At 47.9% G+C, this 18283-nt stretch overlaps 1 protein-coding gene across 1 annotated transcript; it reads left to right on the top strand.

Annotated features, from left to right (window-relative positions):
• Nucleotides 1-733: 733 nt before the first annotated feature.
• Nucleotides 734-1447, top strand: LOC116984911 (keratin-associated protein 10-8-like). Its single transcript, XM_033039314.1, has 3 exons — nucleotides 734-747; nucleotides 785-1199; nucleotides 1235-1447. The coding sequence occupies exons 1-3, from the start codon at nucleotides 734-736 to the stop codon at nucleotides 1445-1447; spliced, it is 642 nt and encodes a 213-aa protein (XP_032895205.1).
• The last annotated feature ends 16836 nt before the right edge of the window (nucleotides 1448-18283 follow it).

Raw genomic sequence — 18283 nt, 5'->3', positions numbered from 1 at the left:
TCTGTGGAATTGTTTGCCACAGAAGGCTGCAGAGGCCATGTCAGTGGATACTTTTACGGCAGAGATAGGTAGATTCTTGATTAGTAAAGGTGTCAGAGGTTATGGGGAGAAGGCTGGAGAATGGGGTTAGGTGGGAGAGATAGATCGGCCATGATTGAATGGTGGAGTATGATTGAATAGATGGGCTGCATAGCCTAATTCTACTCATGTCACTTGACCATATGACCATATGACCTATCTTTGGTGTAAACCAGCATCTGCAGTTCCTTCCTACAACAGAAAGGATGTCATTGTTTGTTTGGGTGTTGCATCTCCCGTGGCCACCAGCAGTTTTCTGCCACAGTGCGACCTGACGCTTGGGACAGCCCAGTGCGTGCTCCCGCCCCAGTGCATGCTCCCGCCCCAGTGCGTGCTCCCGCCCCAGTGCGTGCTCCATCTCCAGTGCATGCTCCAGCCCCAGTGCGTGCTCCATCTCCAGTGCATGCTCCAGCCCCAGTGCGTGCTCCATCTCCAGTGCATGCTCCAGCCCCAGTGCGTGCTCCCGCCCCAGTGCGTGCTCCATCTCCAGTGCGTGCTCCCGCCCCAGTGCGTGCTCCCGCCCCAGTGCGTGCTCCCGCCCCAGTGCGTGCTCCCGCCCCAGTGCGTGCTCCATCTCCAGTGCGTGCTCCCGCCCCAGTGCGTGCTCCATCTCCAGTGCGTGCTCCATCTCCAGTGCGTGCTCCAGCCCCAGTGCATGCTCCCGCCCCAGTGCGTGCTCCCGCCCCAGTGCGTGCTCCCGCCCCAGTGCGTGCTCCCGCCCCAGTGCGTGCTCCCGCCCCAGTGCGTGCTCCATCTCCAGTGCGTGCTCCCGCCCCAGTGCGTGCTCCATCTCCAGTGCGTGCTCCATCTCCAGTGCGTGCTCCAGCCCCAGTGCATGCTCCCGCCCCAGTGCGTGCTCCCGCCCCAGTGCGTGCTCCCGCCCCAGTGCGTGCTCCCGCCCCAGTGCGTGCTCCCGCCCCAGTGCGTGCTCCCGCCCCAGTGCGTGCTCCATCTCCAGTGCGTGCTCCAGCCCCAGTGCGTGCTCCATCTCCAGTGCGTGCTCCATCTCCAGTGCGTGCTCCAGCCCCAGTGCATGCTCCCGCCCCAGTGCGTGCTCCCGCCCCAGTGCATGCTCCCGCCCCAGTGCGTGCTCCATCTCCAGTGCGTGCTCCAGCCCCAGTGCATGCTCAAGCCCCAGTGCGTGCTCCCGCCCCAGTGCGTGCTCCAACCCCAGTGCATGCTCCATCTCCAGTGCGTGCTCCCGCCCCAGTGCGTGCTCCCGCCCCAGTGCATGCTCCCGCCCCAGTGCGTGCTCCCGCCCCAGTGCATGCTCCCGCCCCAGTGCGTGCTCCAGCCCCAGTGCATGCTCTATCTCCAGTGCATGCTCAAGCCCCAGTGCATGCTCAAGCCCCAGTGCAGCCAGAGTTGAAGAGTGGTGTGATCGGCCGCCTTCCAATTGGAAGAAGCAATCACATTGAAGTGAAGCCATCCTCCAAAGTTCTTTCTGTGAATACCACCCGCCAACCAATCAGTTACAGACTATGCCACCGTTGTAAGGAGGGAAGCCAGCCAATGCCTTGCAGCTACTTTCCAAGGTTACCACTTAACTCTAGCTCGGTAATTCTGGGAGCTAATTTATTGTCAGAAGGGAACTGTTGGCATCTCCCCCAGCACTCGATTCTCCGGGTCTAATAAATGCTTCTCAGTTTTAAAAGCTGCAGTGGGGACTGACTGCTGAATGACATCCATTCAGCCATTACTTCCTGACAGCGATGCATTGCACAGAGGCCAAGCCTGGTGCTTGGTCACTGCCAGCTTCCCCGCTAGAGGCGGAGGGAGGGTGTTGATGGGGCCGAGCGGGCTACCAGCGGCGAACAATGACTGCATCTGGCACCTCTCTCATGCAATGGAAGACATTTAAAGACTGCATGGATGAACTACAAAAATTGTTCATCCCAGTTTGGCAAAAGAATAAATCAGGGAAGGTAGTGCATCCGTGGATAACAAGGGAAATCAGGGATAGTATCAAAGCGAAGGATGATGCGTACAAATTAGCCAGAAAAAGCAGCATACCGGAGGACTGGGAGAAATTCAGAGACCAGCAGAGGAGGACAAAGGACTTAATTAGGAAAGGAAAAATAGATTATGAAAGAAAACTGTCAGGGAACATAAAAACTGACTGCAAAAGTTTTTATAGATATGTGAAAAGAAAGAGATTAGTTAAAACAAATGTAGGTCCCTTGCAGTCAGAAACAGGTGAGTTGATCATGGGGAACAAGGATATGGCGGACCAATTGAATAACTACTTTGGTTCCGTCTTCACTAAGGAAGACACAAATAATCTGCCGGAAATAGCAGGGGACCGCGGGTCAAAGGAGTTGGAGGAATTGAGTGAAATCCAGGTTAGCCGGGAAGTGGTGTTGGGTAAATTGAATGGATTAAAGGCCGATAAATCCCCAGGGCCAGATAGGCTGCATCCCAGAGTACTTAAGGAAGTAGCTCCAGAAATAGTGGATGCATTAGTAATAATCTTTCAAAACTCTTTAGATTCTGGAGTAGTTCCTGAGGATTGGCGGGTAGCAAACGTAACCCCACTTTTTAAGAAGGGAGGGAGAGAGAAAACGGGGAATTACAGACCAGTTAGTCTAACATCGGTAGTGGGGAAACCGCTAGAGTCAGTTATTAAAGATGGGATAGCAGCACATTTGGAAAGTGGTGAAATCATTGGACAAAGTCAGCATGGATTTACAAAAGGTAAATCATGTCTGACGAATCTTATAGAATTTTTCGAGGGTGTAACTAGTAGCGTGGATAGGGGAGAACCAGTGGATGTGGTGTATCTGGACTTCCAGAAGGCTTTCGACAAGGTCCCACATAAGAGATTAGTATACAAACTTAAAGCACACGGCATTGGGGGTTCAGTATTGATGTGGATAGAGAACTGGCTGGCAAACATGAAGCAAAGAGTAGGAGTAAACGGGTCCTTTTCACAATGGCAGGCAGTGACTAGTGGGGTACCGCAAGACTCAGTGCTGGGACCCCAGCTATTTACAATATATATTAATGATCTGGATGAGGGAATTGAAGGCAATATCTCCAAGTTTGCGGATGACACTAAGCTGGGGGGCAGTGTTAGCTGTGAGGAGGATGCTAGGAGACTGCAAGGTGATTTGGATAGGCTGGGTGAGTGGGCAAATGTTTGGCAGATGCAGTATAATGTGGATAAATGTGAGGTTATCCATTTTGGTGGCAAAAACAGGAAAGCAGACTATTATCTAAATGGTGGCCGACTAGGAAAAGGGGAGATGCAGCGAGACCTGGGTGTCATGGTACACCAGTCATTGAAAGTAGGCATGCAGGTGCAGCAGGCAGTGAAGAAAGCGAATGGTATGTTAGCTTTCATAGCAAAAGGATTTGAGTATAAGTGCAGGGAGGTTCTACTGCAGTTGTACAGGGTCTTGGTGAGACCACACCTGGAGTATTGCGTACAGTTTTGGTCTCCAAATCTGAGGAAGGACATTATTGCCATATAGGGAGTGCAGAGAAGGTTCACCAGACTGATTCCTGGGATGTCAGGACTGTCTTATGAAGAAAGACTGGGTAGACTTGGTTTATACTCTCTAGAATTTAGGAGATTGAGAGGGGATCTTATAGAAACTTACAAAATTCTTAAGGGGTTGGACAGGCTAGGTGCAGGAAGATTGCTCCCGATGTTGGGGAAGTCCAGGACAAGGGGTCACAGCTTAAGGATAAGGGGGAAATCCTTTAAAACCGAGATGAGAAGAACTTTTTTCACACAGAGAGTGGTGAATCTCTGGAACTCCCTGCCACAGAGGGTAGTCGAGGCCAGTTCATTGGCTATATTTAAGAGGGAGTTACATGTGGCCCTTGTGGCTAAGGGGATCAGAGGGTATGGAGAGAAGGCAGGTACGGGATACTGAGTTGGATGATCAGCCATGATCATATTGAATGGCGGTGCAGGCTCGAAGGGCCGAATGGCCTACTCCTGCACCTAATTTCTATGTTTCTATGAAGTGCAGCTTACAACGGCCCCACAGCTGCACGGGAGCAATGCCCTGGATCTGCCCCGCTACACCGGTCCTCCCAGTTCACTGAACTTTGGGAAGGGAGAGAAGTTATTCTTATCGCCCTGACTGTCAACAATTATGCAAGAGAGGCACTGAAGCTGCTAATTATATGCTTTTGTAATTGTACACTCAACTTCAGTGAAAATGCAGCGTTTCGATGTGTTGTGTTTCCACAAAACTATCCTCGACATTCCCAGCACAACATGTAAGTGCCACTGCAAGTCCCACCACAACCCGTTAACTCCTCTGTAACTCCTTCGACGTCCATACAAGCCTCTTACAAAATCTGTAACAACTTTGGCGTCTCACTAACTAATTCCATACTCATCTTCGTTCAGTTTAGAGATACTGGGCGGAAACAGACCCTTCAGCCCACAGAGTCCGTGCCGACCAGCGATCCCCGCACACTAACACTATCCAACACACAACTGGTGACAATTTACAACAAAACCAATTACCCTACAAAGCTGCACGTCTTTGAAGTGCGGGACGAATTCAGAGCATCCAGGGAAATCCATGCGGTCACGGGGAGAGCGCACAAACTCCGTACCGACAGCACCCCCTAGTCTAGATCGAACCTGGGTCTCTGACGCTGTAAAGCAGCAACTCTACCGCTGCGCCACCGTGCCGCCCACACTTCTCTGCAACTCTTTCATTGTCACAACAAGTCTCTTACGGACTCTGAAAAACCCTTTGTGTCTCAGTAACTAATTCCATACTCATCTGGTGGGCCAGCCCAGCCCTTGGCTAGTTCCCTACTCACTCGCACTTTGGGAGCACAACAGTTCCATGAGATAGATACAAAGTGCTGGAGTAACTCAGCAAGTCGGGCGATGTCTCTGGAGGAAAATGATGGGTGATGTTTTGTGTCGGGAGCCTTCCTCAGTTTCATCAGGCGGTGCTGTATCACCTTCGGGATGGAAGCAATGGATGGGCACCAGATGCTGACCTCGGCAATCCCACACAGTATTCTTACAACTTAGAAGATAGAACAATACAGCACAGGAACTGGCCCTTCGGCCCACAATGTCTGTGCTGAACTTGGGTCCAGGACAAACTCTTATTTGCTTGCATAGGATCGATATCCCTCTATTCCACATGCCTGCTCAAACACCTCTTAAACGCTACTGTTGTATCCCCATTCACCTTAACGCCATGCCCTTTAATATTTGATATTTCCATCCTGGGAAAATGTTCTGACTGTTGATCCTATCTAAGCCTTCTTGGGTGGATTAAAACAGAAGACTTAAAATGGCTTAAAATGACTCTTCAAAGTGTGTTCATGCATCCCCAAGGTTTCTATAATCTGGATGAGACATCCAACACGACACCTTATATCCATGGGCAACCAGCCCACTGGCACAGCAGTCAGGGCTGTGCCCCATAGCTCCAGCTACCTGGGTTCAAGCATGACAAAAATGCTGGAGAAACTCAGCGGGTAAGGCAGCATCTATGGAGCTTTGGTTCAAGCATAGGAGTAGGCCATTCGGCCCTTCGAGCCTGCACCGCCATTCAATATGATCATGACTGATCATCCAACTCAGTATCCTGTACCTGCCTTCTCTCCATACCCCCTGATCCCTTTAGCCACAAGGGCCACATCTAACTCCCTCTTAAATATAGCCAATGAACTGGCCTCAACTACCTTCTGTGGCAGAGAATTCCACAGATTCACCACTCTCTGTGTGTAAAAAATGTTTTTCTCATCTCAGTCCGAAAAGATTTCCCCTTTATCCTTAAACTGTGACCCCTTGTTCAGGACTTCCCCAACATCGGGAACAATCTTCTTGCATCTAGCCTGTCCAACCCCTTAAGAATTTTGTAAGTTTCTATAAGATCTCCCCTCAATCTTCTAAATTCTAGCGAGTACAAGCCGAGTCTACCCAGCCTTTCTTCATATGAAAGTCCTGACATCCCAGGAATCAGTCTAGTGAACGTGCATGTTCTGCATGTGAGGGCCTTGTATGTCCTTCTGCTGACCACTTGATTCCCCTGCATACTCTGGTTGCCTCACAAACCCGAACAATATGTGATAGGTTAATTGGCTACTTTAGTTTAGTTTAGTTTAGTTTGGTTTAATTTAGTTTAGTTTAGTGTAGTTTATTGTCACGTGTACCGAGGTACAGTGAAAAGCTTTTTGTTGCGTGCTAAGCAGTCAGCAGAAAGACAATACATGATTACAGTCGAGCAGTCCATAGTGTACAGATACATGATAAAGAGAATAACGAATAACAAAACCACTGTCAGGTCAATCAGTGAGAGATAGGGGTTACTGATGAGCACATGAGGCACAGTACGGTACTGAGAAATACATGGAGGAATTGAATTGGATTCCTTTCAGAGCTGGCTGAGATTGAACGGCCAGTTATGTTATAAGAGGTACACAAAAAAATGCTGGAGAAACTCAGTGGGTGCAGCAGCATCTAAGGAGCGAAGGAAATAGGCAACGTTTCGGGCCAAAACTCTTCTTCAGTTATAAGAGATTGTGGCACCTCCACGCCTCCGTTGGTTTTGCATGCAGCCTGTCACTGCTGGCACCTCACCAACAGCCTCACGAGAAGGTCCAGCCACAGGAGCTCAATAACAACTATGGTCAGACGCACTCATTGGCCTTATCTGCACATGGGTTATGATTGGTGAGAATGTAGGTAAAGGGCTTCTGGAATAAACGTGACACAAGGTGTCTGGCGCAGCTAAGTGTCGTTTGTTCTTTGCTTTCTTCGTGGGATTCAGTAGATCCTACAAGATGTATGAAAATATGAGTGTTATATTGTCTGTCCCCATTCTTCTGTACCAAGCACACTTCATCTGCCATCTTCTTGCTCATTGTGTCAACCAGATTTATGCCATCTTTCATTCTGTTCCCACACTCTTCAATTTTTGACACTCAGCCGTTTTCAGACGGATAAATTTGTCAGTCAGTATTTCCTTAATTCCAAGTATTTTCATATTGCAACAATCTGTGCGGCAGGAACAGCCCCTTCGACCAACCAAGCCCGCGCCAACCTACACACACTGGGGACAATTTACAACGTTACTGAAGCAGTTAACCTACAAACCTGTACGTCTTTGGAGTGTGGGAAGAAACCAGTGCACCTGGAGAAAACCCACGCGGGTCACGGGACGAACATAAAAACTCCGTACAGACAGCACCCGTGATCAGGATTGAACCGGGGTGTCTGGCGCTGTAAGGTAGCAACTCCACCGCTGCTCCACCGTGCTGCCCCAACTTCCTCAATCATACTTGATTCCCTCACGCCCTTTCCTTCAACTTCACTGCCTTTCTGTGTCCATCTCTAAATAACACCAAGTGGTAAGAACCATCTTCAGCAACTTCACAGAAAGGCAATCATTCGAAACCTTGACATTGTTGATTGAAGAGATATTAGCTTCGGTGATGAAGAGACTTAGGTTTTAAGGCCTTTGACATTCACTCCCTCGTGGTTGCTGACCTCCCAACCATCGAAGGGATGTATGGAGTCGCTGCCTCAAAAAGGCAGCCAGCATCATCAGAGACCTACATGACCCTAGCCACACTCACATTGCACCCCTGCCTTTGGGAAGAAGGGATTGGAACACCATGATCACCAGCTTCATTTTTAAGAATGTCACTGTTCCATTTTCCGTACATGGGACAATAAAACACTCTTGATTCTCAAGAATAACTTCTTCCCGACAACCATCAGACTCTTGAAAACAGCTCAATACTAACCTCACCTATGAACCCCTATGGACTGTCTGTGTCTAAGGACTAGTTTCTTTGCACTATTATTGTTGTTATATATTTATTGAGTTATTTTATTCATCTGTGTGTATTGTGTTTATGGGCCTGCTTTGCTGCTACAGGTAAGAATGTCATTGTTCTGTTGTCAATTAAACCCTTGGCTCTTGACTCCGTTGCAGGTGAATATGCCTTCAGCTGCCAGGGGCCAGATCTCCGGAAAACTCATTTAAACATAAAAACTGTCTGAAGAAGGGTCTCAACCCGAAACATCACCCATCCCTTCTCTCCAGAGATGCTGCCTGACCCGCTGAGTTACTCCAGCATTTTGCGTCTGACTTTGGTTACAACCAGCATCTGCAGTTCCTTCTTACACATTTAAACATCCTCCGGCTTTCCTGAATGTCTATCGTTAAACATAAAACTCTGTCTTTCTCCTTTCTGATATTGAGAGAGCACTGAAACAGATCCTTTGGTCCATCACGCGATTGCCCATCTACATTAACCCTATTGCTCCAGTATCCCCTTAAGCCTTGCCTATGAAAGTGGCCGTCTAAATGTCTCAAAGTACTGACTGTATCTGACTCCACTATTGCCCATGGCCTTCTTCACTGTCCTATCCACTTATGTCACCACTTTCAGGGAACAATGGACTTGAACCCCAAGATAGACACAAAAAGCTGGAGTAACTCAGCAGGACAGGCAGCATCTTTGGAGAGAAGGAATGGGTGACGTTTCGGGTCGAAACTCTACTTCAGACTGGTTAGGGATAAGGGAAACGAGAGATATAAGCGGTGATGTGGTGAGATAAAGAACATTGAATTAAAGAAATCTAAAAAAGTTACAATCATAAAGGAAACAGGCTGTTTGTAGGGTGAAAACGAGAAACTGGTGCAACATGGGTGGGGGAGGGATAGAGAGAGAGGGAATGTCGGGGCTACCTGAAGTGAGCGAAATCAATATTGAACCTCAACATCCCTGTGTTTATCACCATTCCTCAGTGCCCTGCCATTTACTGTAAATGTCCTGCCTCTAATTTGACTTGTTAAAATATGTCACCGCACGCTGTCACCACACGCTGGTCAGGATTAAGTTTCATTTGCCTTTAGTTCAGGCGCCTCTTTAAGCTCTTTAAATCTAAAATTCCTCATTCACGCACATGTCAATGTAGATTTATGCGATAAAAAGTGGTCTGTTAAACATTTATGTAACGGCTAGGGTCGGATCAGTAACGCTCCCTATTCTGCAAATGCATTTTATCTTGCAGTCAGCAAAGAGTGCAACAAAGGGTTAATACCCCATTAACTGTCTGCCTTCTGCCACTTCCGGCCAAGTCCACGTTACTCCAAGTTTCCATTTCCACCAATAAAAAAAACATTCAGAGCTTATCTGAGCAAAGACTGTTCATGGCTCCATGCTGCCATACTCAGTCTACTCACTCAGGTTTCAAGCCAATACAACCGCTACAACTATTCAACACAAATTGGTCACACGAGCCAAAGCCCCTTTATGAAAATATAAGATTCTTCTAAAATTCATTTAGCAAGTGGCACAGTGGTTGAGCCGTAGACTTTCAGCGCTAGAGACACGGGTTTGATCCTGACTACGGGTGCTGTTTGTATGGAGTTTGAACCCTGTTTTTCCGGGTGCTCCGGTTTCCTCCCAAATTCCAAAGTCGTGCAGGCTTGTAGGATAATTGGCTTCTGTAAATTGTCCCTAGAGCGTAAGATAGAACTAGTGTACGGGTGATGAATGGTCGGTGAGCAGCAGAGCCTGTTTCTATGCTGTATCTCTAAATGTAACTAAAGTAGAAACTCAGCCACATCGTTGACTATTTTATTTTTAATCTGTGAAGCTTTAGTAAGCAGTGGTCACACCACTAGAAGGACTGAGAGATAAATGACTAATTCGTGATTAGTAAGGGGGTCAGGGATTATGGGGAGAAGGCAAGAGAATGGGGTTGAGAGGGAACGACAGATCAGGCATGATTAAATGATGGGACGAATGGCCTAATCCTGCTCCTATATCCTACGAACATAATTTCTATGGTGCAAATCATGAGAGAAATAGATCGGGTAGATGCATCGAGTCTCTTGCCCAGAGTAGGTGAATTGAGGACCAGAGGGCATAGGTTTAAGATGAAGGTGAAAAGATTCAATAGGAATCTGAGGGGTAAATGTCTCACACAAAGGGTGGTGGGTGTATGGTACGAGCTGCTAGAGGAGGTACTTGAGAGACATGTTGGCCGGTGTAGGCCGGTGTAGGCCGAAGAGCCTGTTTCCACACTGTATCACTCCATGACTCTAATGTGCATCTCAAGCATAAACAAAATAAAATCATAAAATCTTAGAATTATGAACAAAGAACAGTACCGAAGAAGGTATATTGTATGCTTACCTTCATTGGTCGGGGCATTGAGTATAAGAGTCAGGAAGTCATGATGCAGCTTTATAAGACTTTGGTTAGGCCCCGTTTAGAGTATTGTATTGTTCTGGTCACCACATCCAGGAAGCATGTGGAGACTTTGGAAAATGTGCAGGGGAGGTTCAGCAGAAAGATGCCTGGATTAGTGGTATTGGCTGCAGGGAGCTGTTTGATAGATTAGGATTATTTTCTCCAGAATACCGGAAATTGAGGTGAGACATGATAGTAGTATATAAAATTATGAGAGGCATAGGTAGGGCAGGCAACAGAACCTTTTTCTCAGGATAGAAATTTCAAATACCAGAGGCCATAGCTTTAAGGTGAGAGGGGCAACGTTTAAATGAGATGTGCAGGGCTACTTTTTTTACATAGGTGAATGCCTGGAATGCATTGCTAGGGAAGTGGTGGAGGCAAAAGTGGCATTTAAGAGACCTTTAGTTTGGCATGGATATGCTGGGAATGGAAGAATATGGATTATGTGCAATAAACATTAGACAACAGTTGCAGGAGTAAACCATTCGGCCCTTCGAGCCAGCACCTCCATTCACTGTGATCATGGCTGATCATCCACAATCAGTACCCTGTTCCTGCCTTCTCCCCATATCCCTTGACTCCGCTATCTTTAAGAGCTCTATCCAACTCTCTCTTGAAAGCATCCAGAGAATTGGCCTCCACTGCCTTCTGAGGCAGAGAATTCCACAGATTCACAACTCTCTGGGAGAAAATGTTTTTCCTCATCTCTGTTCTAAATGGCTTATGCCTTATTCTTAAACTGTGGCCCATGGTTCTGGACTCCCCCAACATCGGGAACATGTTTCCTGCCTCTAGCATGTCCAAACCCATAATAATCTGATATGTTTCAATAAGATTCCATCTTCTAAATTCCAGTGTATACAAGCCCAGTCGCTCCATTCCCTCAGCATATGACAATCCCGCCATCCTGGGAATTAACCTTGTAAACCTATGCTTCACTCCCTCAATAGCAAGAATGTCCTTCCTCAAATTTGGATACCAAAACTGCACACAATACTCCAGGTGTGGTATCACTAGGGCCTTGTACAATTGCAGAAGGACCTCTTGTCTCCTATACTCAACTCCTCTTGTTATGAAGGCCAACATGCCATTCGCTTTCTTCACTGCCTGCTGTACCTGCATGCTTACTTTCAGAATTGGTCTTGGCCTCATGCTCGGCACAGACATTGAGGGTCGGATGGCTTAGAAACATAGAAACATAGAAAATAGGTGCAGGAGGAGGCCATTCGGCCCTTCGAGCCAGCACCGCCATTCATTGTGATCATGGCTGATCCTCCCCTATCAATAACCCATGCCTGCCTTCTCCCCATATCCCTTGACTCCACAGAGCTCCATCTAACTCTCGGGGCTAGTGGAGTCAAGGGATATGGGGAGTTCCTGTGTTGTACTGCTCTATGTTCTATGTGCACTGAACAGGCTCTTCAACCCACAATGTTTGTACTGGAAATGACTCTTTCGATGACAAAGAAAACCTTCATGAATTTGAACACCACAATCAAATTTTCTTTGGAACTTCTCTCAGGAGACTGGGCAGCTCACAACCCAGTGGTATGAATATTGAATATTGATTTCTCTAACTTCAAGTAATTCTTGCATCCTCTCTCTCGTCATCCCTCCCCCACCCGTCGTATTAGCTTCAAAGTCATCTTGTTGAGTCTCATTGTCTGCAACTCGTTTTCACCTAGGTCACAGACAACAATGGCCTGGTTCCTTTATCATCGTCACTTCTTTGCATATCTTTCATTCATTGTTCTATCTCTCTCTATATCACTGTCTATATCTCTAGTTTCCCTTTCCCCTGGCTCTCAGTCTGAAGAAGGATCTCGACCCAAAACGTCACTTACTACTTTTCTCCAGAGATGCTGCCTGAGCTGCTCCAGCTTTTTGTGTCTATCTTCGGTTTAAAACAACATCTGCAGTTCTTTCCTACACAGACTGAGCTCAGGCTTCTCCGAACGCACCACCTGACCGATATCCCTCTTCTGCTAAATCTCCCTCTGCACCAGCTCCAGCGTTCTACACTTTTCCTGGAGTGCATCGACAACAACTGACCACAGTCTTGTGTCTCAGGCGAAACCAATAAAGTGGAGGAGAACCTCTCAGAGCAGACAGATATGGGCTGTCACAGTTCAGGATCCAGTTCTAGTTAGTTAATACTGAGGTACAGTGAAAGCTTTAGTTGCATGTTAACCTGTCAGCGGAAAGACAAGTCCTGCACATGTTCAGAATTAAACTCAGAATTAAAGGACGTTCATTTAGGAAGGAGATGAGGAGAAATGTATTTAGTCGGTGGTGAATCTGTACAATTCTTTGCCACAGAAGGCTGTGGAAGCGTGATTAGTACGGGTGTCAGAGGTTTTGGGGAGAAGGCAGGAGAATGGGGTTAGGAGGGAGAGATCGATCAGCCATGAATGAATGGCGGAGTAGACCTGATGGGCCAAATGGCCTAATTCTACTCCTATTCCTTATGACAATACATGATTACAATCGAGCCATCCACTGCGCACAGATTACATGATAAAGGGAATAATATGATTAATATTTAGCGCAAAATAAAGTCCAGTAAAGTCTGTTCAACGATAGCCCGAGGGTCTCCAAAGAGATAGCTTAGGACTGCTCGCTAGTTGTTGGCAGGATTGTTCAGTTGCCTGATAATAGATTTGGGTGCAGAACTAAAGTAAGTTCAGTCCCCACTTGTAGATGGCACCAAAGGATAAATGGTACAGGTGCCTTTGGCACAAAAAACAGGATTACGTGTTTTTGGTGCTTAAATTTTGTTTAAGGTAATTTCAGGTGCAAATACATCAGTTTAGTTTATTGTCACGTGTACGGGGGTACAGTGAAAAGCTTTTGTTGCGTGCTATCCATTCAGTACATGGGTGGAAATCGCTAACAAAACATGGGGGGGACGCCATCTCTTGGCGGTCGCGCGCGCGAGACTTTGGAGGCTTCGGCCGTGGGGCCTGTGGACAGGGCCAGCCTTAAGCCAATTGGACCAATTGCTCCCAATTGGGCCCCGCACCTAAGGGGGTCCCGCGCCAGAGTAATCTACTCTTGGCTCAGGCAGATCTACCCCAGGTGGAGGGTGGAGAGAGGGGTGGAGAGAGAGTAGAGAGGTGGAGGGGGAAGAAAGGGGTAGACGGGGAGGGGGTGTGAGGGAGAATGGAGAAGGGGAGACGGGGAGAAAGGGGAGAGGGAGAGCTGGAGGTGGGTCGTTCCCTCATGCTCCCGGGGCAGCGCTCCTGAGCCTCCAGTCGCCGTGCTTCACACACACAGCCCCGGCTCCACCCCTCTCTCTCCCCGGGGAGAAGCGGTGAACAATACAGGGAGGGCCGGGCCGGGGGTTGGAGCAACGTTTACAAACATCGGCCTCAGCTCACACCCGTCTGCCCGCCGGCCCTCTCCCTCCCTTCTCTCCTTCTCTTCCCTCCCTCCCCCCATTTTGATTACTTTCCATTCTACCTTAGAGATATAGTCTATAATAGATTTTATTTGTATACCTATGATTCTACAGACCTTGGCTGGGAACCTGGGGCTCATCAAAATTGTTCACAATTGGGCCCCGCACCTCCTAAGGCCGGCCCTGCCTGTGGACGGTAACATCAGGAGCTGACCTGGTTGGGGACCAACTCTGAACTCCAGCAACAGCAGCTTAGTCCGCCCCGAATCGTGGAGCAAAGATCATAGAGCGGAGCTTGAATCGGCCCGTTCGCGGGGCTTTTGATGGCCCAGCACGGCTTATAACCGGCCGCGGGATCTTCCATCGCCCGGCGGGGGCTTCAACATCGGGAGCCTCGATCGCCTCGATGCAGCAATTTGACTGCGGGGCGAGGCGATGAATGGTCCTGCGAATGGGCCGATTCAAGCTCGCCGAACACCTCCGCTCAGTCCGCAATAACCTACCTGAACTCCCGGTGGCTCAGCACTTCAACTCCCCCTCCCATTCCCAATCCGACCTCTCTGTCCTGGGTCTCCTCCATTGCCAGAGTGAGCAACACCGGAAATTGGAGGAACAGCACCTCATATTCCGCCTGGGTTGCTTGCGTCCGGATGGCATGAACGTTGAATTCTCCCAATTTTGCTAGCCCTTGCTGTCTCCTCCCCTTCCTTAACCCTCGAGCTATCTCCTCCTATCCCCCCCGCCCTCGGGCTCCTCCTCCTTCCTTCTCCCCCCCCACCCCCCATCAGTCTGAAGAAGGGTTTCGGCCCGAAACGTCGCCTATTTCCTTCGCTCCATAGATGCTGCTGCACCCGCTGAGTTTCTCCAGCATTTTTGTGTACCTTCGATCTTCCAGCATCTGCAGTTCCTTCTTGAACACTCCGCTCTATGATCTTTGCTCCACTAGGACGTCTCTCTCCGCCAATCACGGTGCTCTATCCTCAGTCCCACCCCTACTTCCGCCTCTGACTGACACCTCCCTCCTCCAATCATCGCGTTGAATCATCATGACCCGCCCCCCCCCCCCCCATTGCCTGCTGACCGACGTCTCCCTCGTCCAATCGCCGCCCTCAATCATCAGTCCCACCCCCACTGTCTCGCGGAACATGGAAAATAGGTGCAGGAGTAGGCCATTCGGCCCTTCGACCCAGCACCGCCATTTTTTAAATTTTTTATTTATTTGATTCTTTATTTCGAACAGAATAAAAGAATAAAAAGCAAGTGTGAAACAGCATACAAAAAACAAAACAAGAATATTTATAAAGTGTCATAAACAATATCTATAAATAAATGAAATCGTATGTGTCCGAAAAGGAGCAGGATCATGATCATTCAATATGATCATGGTTGATCATCCAAAATCAGTAACCCATTACGGCTTTTTCCCCATATCCCTTGATCCCCCTCCCATTGGTATGGAGCTTTTGTATTTTTCAGCTTGAAATTGTGCAATATGGTGTATACTGTAGCGACTATTTTAACTTACACTTGAATGCAATGTTTATGCTTTAAATTGGATTAGCTATGAATAAGGTTAGGCTAAATTACATTCCTAATAGATTACATTCCGCAGTAGAGCAAGGCTGTGATCAACAGGTGCAGCACATGAATGGTCTTAGTGTATTCATGTATGCAAATCAGATTTATAATCATGCATTTTGCCCATGTTGACCAACCTGGGTCTCATTGCACACCTGGCACTACTCCTGACCCTGACTCCAGTTGCATACCTTCTCTCATTCCTGACTCTGAGTCCAGCCTTACACCTGGCCCCCTATTCTACCCTGATCATAGCTGCTTACCTGCTTATGTTCCCAGTGCTGAACACTTTGTCCCAACTTTGACTGCACACCTAGTACTATTCCAGACCTTGACTCTGGATGCACACGTGGCCTTGCTCCTAGCCCCTCTGCACTAACAATATATCTGGCCCACACATAAAGCCCCAGATCTGACCCCCTGGGCTTAACCTATTACGTTCAAGTCCACAGGTGCGTATCTAATGCAGTAATCTTTTATGGGGCACTTCATGGACCAAATTTTGTATAACAGAATTTGCCACATCCATTGACCTCCTTGATATCTAACATGCTAGTTACTTTGCCAAAGAAATCATCAATTGCTTGAACACAATTTCTCATCCATAAAATTATACTCACTCAGCTGTATAAGTATTATTTTACCATTTCTTTCATTTTCCTAACAAACTGTCCTGAAGTCCTCGAAGGGCCGAATGGCCTCCTCCTGCACCTATTTTCTATGTTTCTATGTTTCTAAGTCATTTTCACCCCAATATTTTCAGTATTTTGCTGTCTTTCCCTCAGCTGGAACCTTTCCAAAATGCAAAGTCCAATAATTATATATTTAAGCAATAATATTCTATTTAATGTGATCTTAGTACATAATATTTTCTGTGGTATTCATAACACAACAATTATAAAAAAGAAGGTACACAAAATAAAAGCTGGAGAAACTCAGCGGGTGCAGCAGCATCTATGGAGCGAAGGAAATAGGCAAAGTTTCGGGCCGAAACCCTTCTTCAGACATGATAAAAATGATAAAAAAGATCTTTGTTTTGATTACACCTACCAACATGCATACATTATTATATTACAGTTAATATGTACCGAGGGCAAATTTTTGTTCCAATGCTCCCCATTCCCAATTACTTTTACATTGAAGTGATTGAAATCCAAGTGAAGTTTAAATGGCATCAGAAAAATAAAACCTCTGGAATGGATGATATCCGGAAGTGGCGGCGCTGTTAACAGCTGCGGCTCGCCTGCAGTCCGTCTGTCTTTACTTTTTTCTGTTGTTTTTTTTGTCTTGTTTTGGTTAAGTTTTAGTTTGTTGGGTTGTGTTAGAGGGGGTGAAACATGTTCTCTGTCTCTTCCTTCGGGGGAATGCGACTTTTTCGTGTCGTATCCCCCTTCTCTGCCTCCGTCTGCGCTGAGGCCTAATGGCGGAGCTGGCGGCCTCCAGCCTGCGACCGACCCCGAGGTTCCGGAGGCAGAGCCAGCCAGGACTCACCAACGAGAGGCTGGCCGTCTTCGGGGCTAAGGCAGCGGTGGCCCGACTTGCTGGTGCGACGTTCTGGCTTTCGGCGGTGGCCTGGAGCTGATGCAGCGGGGCTCGGAGCTGAGACTGCGGGACCCGGGGCTGGGGCAGCGGCCTGGAGCTGGGGCGGCGGCCTGGAGCTGATGCAGCGGGGCTCGGAGCTGGGGCGGCGGCTCGGAGCTGGGGCAGCGGCCTGGAGCTGGGGCGGCAGCCCGGAGCTGTGGCAGCGGCCCGGAGCTGGGGAGGCAGCCTGGAGCTGGGGCGGCGGCCTGGAGCTGATGCAGCGGGGCTCGGAGCTGGGGCAGCGGCCCGGAGCAGAGACTGCGGGACCTGGAGCGGCGACTGCGGGACCCGGAGCTGGGGCGGCGGCCTGGAGCTGGGACGGCTGCCCGGAGCTGATGCTGTGGCGGGCCGTCTCGGAGCGGAGACGGTGTTCCGGCTTTCGGCGGCGGCGACATCACCACGGAGGTCCGCTGGACTGGAGAGCGGCATCTCTGGCCTGGATCGATCGCCTCAGCGCAGAGGGAGAACAAGGAGGGAAGAGACGGAGACTAAGACTTTGCCTCCATCACAGTGAGGATGTGGTTGGTGAACTCACTGTGGTGGATGTTTTTAATTTGTGTTTATTGTATGTTTTGTTATTATTGATTCTGTGTATGACTGCAGGCAACATAATTTCGTTCAGACCGAAAGGTCTGAATGACAATAAAGGATCTATCTATCTATCTATCTATCTATCTATCTATCTATCTATCTATCTATCTATCTATCTATCTATCTATCTATCTATCTATCTATCTATCTATCTATCTATCTATCTATCTATCTATCTATCTATCTATCTATCTATCTATCTATCTATATTCATTACGTGGTTGGTTGGAGTCAGTATCAGCACAATTACTATGTTAAACTTTGAATCTTCAGATGTCCTGGTTCAAGCTAAAACTAAACACAAATAGTAACCACCTCACACATTCCCCTGCAAGTATCTCTGTCACTCCTTTAAAATATTCCCCTTCTTTGAACAAGCTCTTAAACATCGCATCTGAATCAGTTTCCATCTGATTACACACCTTGAGGATGTTCATCTACGTGTTCAATTAATAAAACAATGAGATTGGGGACATTTCTATTCAACCTGTCAAAGGAATTGGGAGGGGGGGGGGGTGGGAGGGGTGTTTAGAAATAGTCAATTAGGTAAACAAACATAATCGTTGAGTGGCAAATGACAATAGTGCTACCTTCCCAATATTTTACTGAAGGAAATAATGGGTTATCGGGGCTGTTTGTTGTGACAGACAGCCTGACACCTTGCATGTCATTTTAATATTACACTTATCCCATCCCCCTGGATATTCCGGATTAATAAATTAAGGTTTTGTCAACTAATTACAAATCAGGCTAATTACAAATCAATAACATTAGCCAACTCCGAAACATGAAGCGCTGAACATTGGGATCCAGATATCATGGACAACTGGCCTCAGTTTCCCGCTCACA

The sequence above is a fragment of the Amblyraja radiata genome, chromosome 1, assembly GCF_010909765.2.
Source record: "Amblyraja radiata isolate CabotCenter1 chromosome 1, sAmbRad1.1.pri, whole genome shotgun sequence".
Classification (NCBI taxonomy): domain Eukaryota; kingdom Metazoa; phylum Chordata; class Chondrichthyes; order Rajiformes; family Rajidae; genus Amblyraja; species Amblyraja radiata.
Note: the sequence above shows the minus strand (reverse complement) of the source record. Positions and strands in the feature narration are given on the sequence as shown.

What these genes read in the sequence shown, in the direction of transcription:
- LOC116984911 (XM_033039314.1), top strand. An exon ending in GTGCGTGCTCCAGCCCCAGT is followed by an intron (nt 1,200 to 1,234) that starts GCATGCTCAAGC and finishes CTCCCGCCCCAG; the next exon opens with TGCGTGCTCCAACCCCAGTG.